The 10,270-nt window shown below is 40.2% G+C and overlaps 1 protein-coding gene across 2 annotated transcripts in view; it reads left to right on the top strand.

The window, feature by feature from the left end:
• Positions 1 to 8,444, top strand: part of AP2B1 (adaptor related protein complex 2 subunit beta 1) — a 111,415-nt gene extending 102,971 nt beyond the window's left edge. For both annotated transcript variants that reach the window (XM_075853011.1, XM_075853012.1), the window contains 2 exons: positions 4,154 to 4,308; positions 7,550 to 8,444. In XM_075853011.1, coding sequence (XP_075709126.1) covers positions 4,154 to 4,308; positions 7,550 to 7,624 — 230 coding nt within the window. In that variant the 3' untranslated portion in view covers positions 7,625 to 8,444. The remainder of the gene's footprint in view (positions 1 to 4,153; positions 4,309 to 7,549) is intronic.
• The last annotated feature ends 1,826 nt before the right edge of the window (positions 8,445 to 10,270 follow it).

Here is a 10,270-nt window from a genome sequence, read left to right on the forward strand (position 1 = left end):
TTTACTTTTTGGCCAAGTGGGCGTTGTGGAGGGAAGTGTATGACGCTGACCAATCAGCGTCATACACTTCTCCCCATTCATTTATACAGCACATAGCGATACAGCTATATCGCTATGTGCTGCCACATAAACACACTATAACGTTACTGCAGTGTCCTGACAATGATTATACATTACCTCCAGCCAGGACGTGATGTGTATTCAGAATCCTGACAGTTTGCTAACACAACCCCGACACTACAGCACAGCAAGCGTAATCTCGTTTGAAATGACAGTTTACAGCGTAATCTCATGAGATTACGCTTGCTGTGATGTAGTGTCTGGATTGTGTTAACGAAGTTTCAGGATTCTGAATAGACATGACGTCCTGGCTGGAGGTAATGTATATTCCTTGTCAGGACACTGCAGTAACGTTATAGTGTGTTTGTGTGGCTGCACATAGCGATACAGCTATATCGCTATGTGCTGTGCAAATGAATGGAGAGAAGTGTATGACGCTGATTGGTCACTGATTGGTCAGCGTCATACCATCCTCTGTACAACGCCCACTTGGTCAAAATGTAAAACACGCCCAGTTGTTCATTAAGAAACTCATTAGCATAAAGCTAATATAGGTCATAACTCCGTCAAAAGTGATCGTTTTTCTAAATAAAAAACACTGCTGTAATGTACATTATAGCGCCAATCACATCATGTACAATATAGGCCACTTATAATGTGGTGACAGAGCCTCTTTAAGTACAACCGGAATTTCAATGTAATGATTTGATGATTCTTATTACGTTGATTCATGTTTTTTGCTAAATTGGTTTGTTTGCGCTTCCAAAAGAAGCTACCATGGGCTTTGTTTTATTTTCTGGGTATATAGTGTGACATCGCTCCTCCTATCCGTAGATAAGAATGTAACCCTTATTGCAGACCAAATTTTCTGCTTTTCTTATTTGTCAACATATTCCAAAGTGCTGGATCAGAACCGTGCTTGCCTTGTTTTCTGCGGTTTCCGCCTATTTCCAACTATATATATTGTCCTTCCTACATCCTCACATGTCAGTTCAGTCCGTTCCTTCTCTCCTGCAACATGATGAAGAGTAGAGAGCATTTGAGAAAACATCGTAGCTGATCCAGTTCAGCGGCTCGGGAGAGAGAGTGTGCGCGATGCCAGCTAAAAATAGTACAGGTCATGTGACAATCTACTGGCATTATATCTGAGAAGAGTTATTAACCCATGGACTCCTAGGGAATTCTCGGCAGTATTGCGAGGGGCCGCAGGATTTCTACACACAGAACAAAGGCTTGCACAGCAGTGCAGTGTTTGTGATGCTGCGAGACTAACACAATGACTTGCTCTATGCAGGAACAATTTTCGGGACTGAGAACCTTTGAATGAAACGTTATTCTGTTAGTATCATCTCTTGGCCTGCAGCAGGGGTATGGTATGGTTGGGTAACAAGTCCTTGGAAATGACTCCGAGTCTACATGCATGCAGATGCATACTGTATGTAAAAAATACACGGATAATGCCAACCTGGGCCGGGCCGTCTAGTGTCAGTGGTATTTCAGATTGCTTCCAGCTCTCACTATATCTTTACACTGATTTCTCATGCATAACAAAGTAATGAACACTGGCTAGATGGGTAAGGCTTAGGTGGCCGTAGGCCGAGGTCATATATCCCAACATGTAAATGCAGCTCTATTTTGTCATACAGATGGCTAACAGTTTGTGTTGGTAAATTCTGTTCTGTATGTGTTTGGAAGCATTTGATTATGAAGATTCCCTATATACACCTTTTTAGTGTGCGTCTGCTTTGAGAACTGTGTATAATATTTATTAATACATGGGCTTCGTTGGCTTTCTGAGCCTCGCTGACTTGTACATTGCATCTGAACTTGATTTAGGCTAATTCCTTTTATCATGTAAATGCTGTGTCTTAAGTTGTTCATTGTTCAGAAAACATTACAAGGTAACAGATAGTGTATTCATTGTAAAAATAAAAAAAATAACATTTTGTAAAACAAAAAGTTATCCTGAGCAGAGCCTAAAGGTCCTATTACACGGCCCGATATGGGTCCTGAAAACGAGCGACGATCAACGAGACAAGTCGTTGATCGTCGATTTTGTTTTGCTCCTTTCACAATAAGCAATCATTGGTTAAGTATGGGCACAAGAGATCGTTACTACGATCCCTCGTCCCCATACATTTCCATCATGTCGGCAGCATAACTCCCTGTTTACACTGGGAGATGTGCTGCCGACAACTATAATATTTAATGCTGCATAAACTAGCAGATCAGCCGATAAACGAGCATTGGCTGATCGTTGCCCTGTTTACAGAAGGCAATGTTTAGGAACAAGCATTCATATGAATGCTCGTTTGCTTGACCAATCGCCCGTGTAAAAGGGCCTTAAAGCGTGTTTTTCACGAATGTATGGCTACAACCAATCATTAATACGATCGTTTGTCCCCATTCATTTGCATTTTGTCGGCAGGACTTTCTCTGTTTACACGGGGAGATGTGCTGCCGACAAGTGACCATTTTTATGGGGCCGCATTAAAGATCCAAACAATTGAAAGATTTAAGTCCTCATTCACACGACCGTAGCCATGTGCACGGCCGTGATTTCCGTGTTGGCCGGCCACGGAGTGACAGCCGCGAGCCGCCCGCAAATCGTGGGCCGTGCACATGGCCGCGGCCATTATTTTCAATGAGCCCGGACAGGAATGAATGGGGCCGCAATTCTCCAGTGGATTTTCGGGGGAATTGCGGCCGCAAAAGCACGTTCGTGTGCATGGGGCCTAAGAAAATCACAGTGCAATATACCCATTCTCTAACATAAGAGAAGTATTAGATCCCTGAGCTCTGCACCACCAATGCTTATAAAGGGGTTGTCCTGCTTCAGCAAATTAATGTTATTCTTTTTCCAATATACTTTCTGTATTAATACCTCCATGATTTTTTAAGATCTCTGCTTGCTGTTATTCAGTAGGGATGTTTTTTTTTTGGGGCTGAAACCAGACAACCACTTTATATTAGCCAAGTTATGGCAGCAATTTCTTTTATACTGCATCCAGTATTGGTAGCATGCATTTACCATGCATATTATGTGTATGGAAAGACTTTTATTTTGTAGTTGTTTTAGTAATATTTTACATTATATTCTTTTCTGAAAGCAAATTATTAAATGGCTCCTTTAAGTGAAAAATGTGGTCAGTAATTTTTTTTTTTTTTCTATGTCAAATGTCTTTTATGCAAAAATAAGTGTTAAAATGCTTTTCATGTTTTGTAAAGACATTTCGCATCTAGTGGGAGGAAAATGGGAAGACTTTGTGAGTAGGTTAGGGATGGCAGGTTTTATTAGAGCAGAAAAACAAAGCAGACACTGATTAGTAAAACTTTATTACTGCCTAAGGGGATAATAGAAGCGCCATTTGCGAAAGACATCCCCCCCCCCCCTCATATCAGCTGAAACCATTCCTTGTTTAACTGGAAGGGCCATTCATTTGATGAATGTCTGCCGTGTAATACTACAACTGCTACAGCCGGCTGCCATAATAGCTGATCGCCAGGGGTTTCATAAGTCGGACCTGCAGCCATTATAGCCATCATTCTTTAAAAGGGGTTGTCATGGTAAGACGAGCCCTTTAAAAGATGGTACAGTGGTATGGTTGTCACTAGTACATCACGGGCTGTGTTTTCTTATACATACACATCCACACTACAGTTTATTCAGCTTGCAGTTAGGTCCCAGAACAAATTGTGTAGTATTACACAAATTAAATTCATACAAAAGTTTAGAACATTTTTGAATAGTAGAATTCAGTTATTTTCAACTGAATTGACTAAACTAGTGGAAGTTGTTTTGTAGAGAACTCTTTTTATCCTGCGATTGCAAGCATTTGTTCTAAAGCACTTTCCGGTTTCATCCCTTCTTCATTATTGTAGTACAATCGTTTTATTCTTGTCATTGCGCTGCACGTTTTGGGTAACTGCTTAGCATAGTTTTTTTTATAGTGTTCCAAAGATGAATCATTGACAATTGCTTCAATTTCGAATGACATCAGTCACAGTGTTCCTTTGTATAGCACTTGTGCACTGATCAAACGTTTCATTATTGTGTAGCTGAAAAACAAATTCACTTTTCCTTCCTTTTCAGACACGGTTTCCAGCAAGCTGCAGAATAACAATGTTTACACTATTGCAAAGAGAAATGTGGAAGGACAGGACATGCTGTACCAGTCCCTCAAACTCACCAATGGCATCTGGATTTTGGCAGAGCTGCGGATCCAGCCTGGAAACCCTAATTACACTGTAAGTATATGCTATATATGATAGAGTGTTAAACCGGAAATATTGATCATATTCACATATGCTGCGCGCATACAGCAATTGGGCATACTCATACAAAATTTGGCTTCTTGGTACCACAGCCATTCTTTTGGAAGCCCGTGTGTTTATGGCTAGATTCACACATGCATCTTTATCCAAAGCCAGGAGAGGATCATAAAGTAAGTAGAGTTGTCACGATACCAAAATTTGGACTTCGATACCGATACTTTGTGTAGTATTGCGATTCTCGATACCAAAACGATATTTGCCAACAATAACAAAAAATAAGTTCTTCCTTTTTCTGATGTGAGGCACGTGGTGTGGTGAATTTTGAATGTGCCTCACATTACTGGTAATTAACCCCGTCATGTTTCTCAGTCATAATGGACAACATTGGGTTAATGTGTAAGGAACATGATGGGGTTAATTACTAATAATGTAAGGCACATGGTGGTTAAATTCATAATACCTTGTGCCTCACGTTAATAAGTGAAAGAAAGCAGTTTTTATTTTATTTTTTTACAGCGTACGCATCATAAATTACGCTATAAATTGTTGTTGAGACTTTTATTTTAATGTTTATTGTAAAAAATGTGTATGTGTATTTTTTTTATTTAACAATACTTTGTTTTTACTTTTTAATGTCCTGGCATATATCTATATACTAAATAGTACACAGGCAGTTGTTAGGACATACCTAAGTATGCCCTAACAGGAAATATGGTAAGACAGCCCTGGGGTCCCTTAGTGGACCCTGGGCTGTCTGTCCATATATGGTATGTCCCTCAATCGCGTCACAGGCATTCCCTGTGACGCGATCCAAAGGGCATCCCCCTTCTCATTTACCCCTTGAATGCTGCAGTCCGCTTTGATCGCAGCATTCAGGGGAATAGCAGCGGAGATGAGAGGTTTCTCTGATCTCCACCGTTAAAGCGGGGCATGGGGTGTGTAATACAGCCATTGCCCCGCTCCTGAAAATAAGTGTGGGTGCGTGGTCAGCATGAGGTGATGTGGGCGTGCGGTGGCACAGGCACTGAAGACAGAACATGGGGGTGTTTTTCAGTGCGCCCGCCATGTTCTGTCTTCAGTGCCGGCGCTCATTAGTGCAGCGCTGGCCGCATCACATCATGCTGACTGCGCACACACTTGTCAGGACTCCGGGGCGGGACAATGGCTGTATTACACAGCCGCAGCCCCGCTCTGACTACATTCATGTGTTACTATACTTAGCTGTGCGGCAGCACAGCATAGTATCGAAATAAATGAAATAACGGTATCGAACCATTTGAGGGTGCACGGTATCGAAACAGTATCGAAGTTTCGATGCATCGTGCAACCCTAAAGGTAAGTATAAAGGTCTTATAATTGTTCTCTTTTGGATCCACTCCTGGCAAAAAAAATAAAAAAAGAAAAACTTGCTCGTTTAAAATCTTCAGGTACGTCTGGACATCTAATATTAAAGCTGATTGGTTCTATTTTTATCAGAACAGCTATGTAGCAATGTGTAAAGAGGAAAAGCGCAAGTATGGATTTATGTATAATTATCACTGTTTGCCAAGAAACCGTAAATGTAATTTTGTTACTTTAATAATGTAGTGGTTAATGTGAAGCTCTGCCTTTTTAAACCTTTTAAATATAATAACAATAATAGGCAATGGCGCTATCAGCGTTTTCGTACCTTAATGTTACTGAAGTGAGGGAACATTCTAGTAATTACACTATCAGGTCTGATGGATTTCATTTTCTAGGTCACTGTCCTGCAGGGCTTCTGTATTCTATCAATGGAGACCGTTGTAAAGCATGTGAGCTCATTGCACAGCCTCTCTGAGCACTCCGGAGAGAATAGTCTACTGTAAACCGTGCTTGTGGGATAGTGATGGTGACCTTGAATTCCCAGAAGCCCTGCTGGGTTACTACTAGTTCTCTCTCACTTGTAAAAGGAGTAATTAATTTAGTAACACTTTATTGGGGTGTAGTTGATGTGATGGGATTGAGGTCAGAGCTCTGTGTAGGCCACTCCAGTTCCTCCACACCAAACTCGTCAAAACATGTCTTTATGGATCTCACTTTGTGCACAATCGTGCTGGAACAGGAAAGCCCTTCCCGAAAACACTTTCCACAAAGTTGGAAGCACACAATGGTCTAAAAACGTTTTTGTATGCTGTAACATTAACATTACCCTTCAGTGAAAATAAGGGGCCTAGCCCAAACTCTGAAAAACCGCTCCAGACCATTATCGCTTCTCCAGGAAAAACTTCAGTAAGCGCTTTGCGTTTCAGTAGGTAGCATTCTCTAGGCGTCTGCCAAATTCAGATTCATTCATCAGACTGCCAGTGAAACGTGATCCATTACTCCAGAGAACACGTTTCCACTGCTGCAGAGTCCAATGGTGGCGCTACTGCAATAGTTCCACTGTGGAAACCCATTTCATGAAGCTCCTGACACACAGTTCCACAGGCAGTTTGGAACTCTTTAATGAGTGATGAAACAGAAGATAAACCATTTTTACTCAGCACTTCAGCACTCTGTGGCCTGCTCTGTGAGTTTGCGTGATCCACCGCTTTGTTGATGAGCTGTTATTATTTTTCGCCGCTTCCACCACACATTACTAGCACTCCTATATGATTGGGGCAAATCTAGCCCATCAAAATTCTCACAAACGAACTTCATCTGCAAAGGTGGCATCCTATGACATTGACACGTTTAAAGTCACTGAACACTTTAGTACGACCCATACTACTACCACCAATGTTTGCCTATAGAGCTAGCATAGCTGTGTGCTTGATTTTATGCAGCGGTTTGCCATGGGTGTGACTGAAACACCTGAACTCAATAATTAGGCGGGGTGTCTATGAATCTTTGACTATACAGTGTGCTATTCATGTAGTTTTCAGAAGCTCCACACACTACATTCAATTAATTGACTCTTAGTTGGTCTTTTAAAGGGAATGTATTATCAGAAACTGACCTATTATTTAAATCAAGTTTTTATTATAATTTTTAATGTGACTATCTATATAGTTTTCATACCAACCATTAGAGCAGACACAATAGACTGACTCGGTTTCCTTCAACTTACTTGTCAGCTTTACTGTGCAGACTGGGACATGGTCAGCAGAGGGTGAGCAATTAAATGATAGGCCTGTTGTAGTGACTAAAAAATAGAACTAATATTAAATACATGAGACATTCACTTGTAACATTTGTGTTTCTCTTTCTGCAGCTTTCCCTGAAGTGTCGTGCTCCAGAGGTGTGTAACTATGTGTACCAGGTGTATGACTCCATCTTGAAGAGCTAAATGTGAAAGTGTGGACGCCGACCTCTCTCAGATGAATACTAACTATTTCTCATGTAACTTGTCTGTCTACTCCACTATTCTTACAGTGTACAGGATTGTACGTTCCAACACTTAACACCTCTGATGGCAAGGTCTCTCTTTGCAATGGAGCAAATAGGAAAAAGCACTTGTTAAGTATAGACAGGGATACATAAAAATCGATAAAGGTGGCAGCCATCTTTAGAGGGTACTGGCCGCGTGTGGTTGCACAGACTCCTCTTTTACTTTATGTGTACACAGCAATATACATATAGACCAATATATACTTCATTTACTACAAATGTTTTCTTCTATATGATGCTCTTGACATGTTAATCCAGTGCCGTTAAATATTTATGATTCTGCATTGCATAGATGTTTCTTGCCGATGTAATCCTAATCACCATTGTAAATTAGAAAAACTAGTAGTTGTAAATTTAGGTTGGAAATATTGTGTATGTTTGCGTACCCAAGCCCTGTCTGCTTACTGTGAACTGCACCAAAAGCATCTCGTATCAACGAAATCTATATTTACATACTTATCAGTGCACATGTCTAGCCTATAGTTTAACAACCTCCCAATAAAACAAATAATGACCAGATGAGTGTGTCTAGATTGGTGCCATTTGTGTTCCTATTCTTGTGAATTGTGTTCAATCACCCATCCCCAATACATGTACATTCCGTGCCAATGGTCAGTGTATTGCAGCATGTCGCTTGTTTATCGTAAAATCTAATTTCTTATGTTGCGAAGAGATCTTACAACATTGACTGTATCAATAAAATGTATTTCAGAATATCATCAGTTGATTTGATTTTTTTTGTGTGTGATAAATGTGGATTTCTATCCTAGAATTACTGTATATGACTAGATAAATGACCTCCCTTACCCTTCAGAGTAAGGGAATGTATATAGTCAAACCTAACCTCCAAAATGTCGTCTTTTGTAAAATGTATGTTCTCTTTTAGTGCTAGTAAAGTTACTTTAACGTAAATCTCCAGGTAAATTTTAATTATTAGTAAAAATGGTCTCCTAGGGTCATATAACATACCAGGTCCATTAATTTGATCACTCTTGTCCCCCCAAACACTGTACACTATAGTTCCTATGTTACTGGGCTGTCTGTAGATGTAGCCCCCTTCGCTGACATCACTCTCTTGGCTGAAGCTGCATCACACATTACTTCATTTTCTGCCCTCTGCATCCACATTGCAAATAAAACTAGTAATACGGAGAGCTCTCTTTTCCTTTTCAGACAATTTTCTCTGCGTTCTGGCAGCAGGTAAAATGGAGCCGAGAGCTCTCAATCTCACCACTATACCACCCTGATATGTTAAATGACACTAGTACGTCAATTTTACAAATTAGGAACATTTTCCCATAGTCACACTTTAAAGTAAATAGTTAGCCCCTTGCTGACATTGGACGTAACTGTACATCATGGTCGGCAAGGTTTTTTTTAGAAATTTGCCATAACTATACTGAATGCTGATGGTGCGGGCTCAGAAGCTGAGCCCGCACCATCAGCATGTGGGTGTCAGATGAATACTACAACTGACACTCTGCTGTAACGGCAGGTATCGGTTCTATCTCCGATCCTGGCTCTTTAATCCCTTAGATGTCATGGTCAATGTCGACCGCAGCATCTGAGTGTGCCCGCCTCTGTACCCCATAACCCCTCCTTGATGTGATCACAGGGCGTAGGGTGGGGGTGTAAGTCACTATTGTAGCAAGGAAGTGGCTGTCTGGTCTGCCTGTACAGAAGTCCACATAAGTAGTGTAATGTAATTTACCTGCGATCAGATGATCAGGCCTTCAAGTCCCCTTGTTGGACTAATAAAAAAAAAAATTAGAAAGATTAAAAAACTAAACATTAAGTTATTTTCACATAAGTTTTATTATTGGGAAAAAATAAAATAAACTACATAATTGGTATCGCCTTGTCCATAATGGCCTAAACTATAAAACTATCATGTTATTTATCTTACACGGTGAACGTAGGGCCAGAATTGTTTGGGGTTTTTTTTGGTCACCTTGCCTCTCACAAACAAATTGAATAAAAAGTGATCAAAAAGTCACATGTACCCTAATAATGTACCAATAAAAACGACAGTCTGTCCAGAAAAAAATGAACCCTTCACGCAGCTTTGTCGACATAAAACTAAAAAAGGTATGGGTCTTCAAATAGGGTGACACAGAAAACTATTTAAAAAAAAATATATATCTTTATTGTGGAAAAGCCATAAAACAAAAAATATATATATATATATATATATTTGGTATCCCTGTAATCCTATCGACCTGCAGAACCAAGTTAACATGTAGGTTATGGTGCACTGTGAACGCCGAAACAAAATGGAATAAAAAACAATTCCTGAATTCCTGAACTGACTTTTGGTCGCCTTGCCTTCCAAAAAAATGGAATAAAAAGCAGCATGTACCCCAAAATGGTGCAAATAAAAACTACAGCTTTTCTCTCAAAATCAAGTCCTCACCCAGCTCTATCGACGGAAAAATAAAAAAGTTATGGCTCTAGTAAGGCGGGGATGAAAAAAACATCCTGTTGTGTAGGCCAGAAGGAAAAATTAGTTGTGGTTATCAGGGCATTAATCTTTGGGAATCGGGAA

Source organism: Rhinoderma darwinii, chromosome 2, assembly GCF_050947455.1.
Source record: "Rhinoderma darwinii isolate aRhiDar2 chromosome 2, aRhiDar2.hap1, whole genome shotgun sequence".
NCBI lineage: Eukaryota > Metazoa > Chordata > Amphibia > Anura > Rhinodermatidae > Rhinoderma > Rhinoderma darwinii.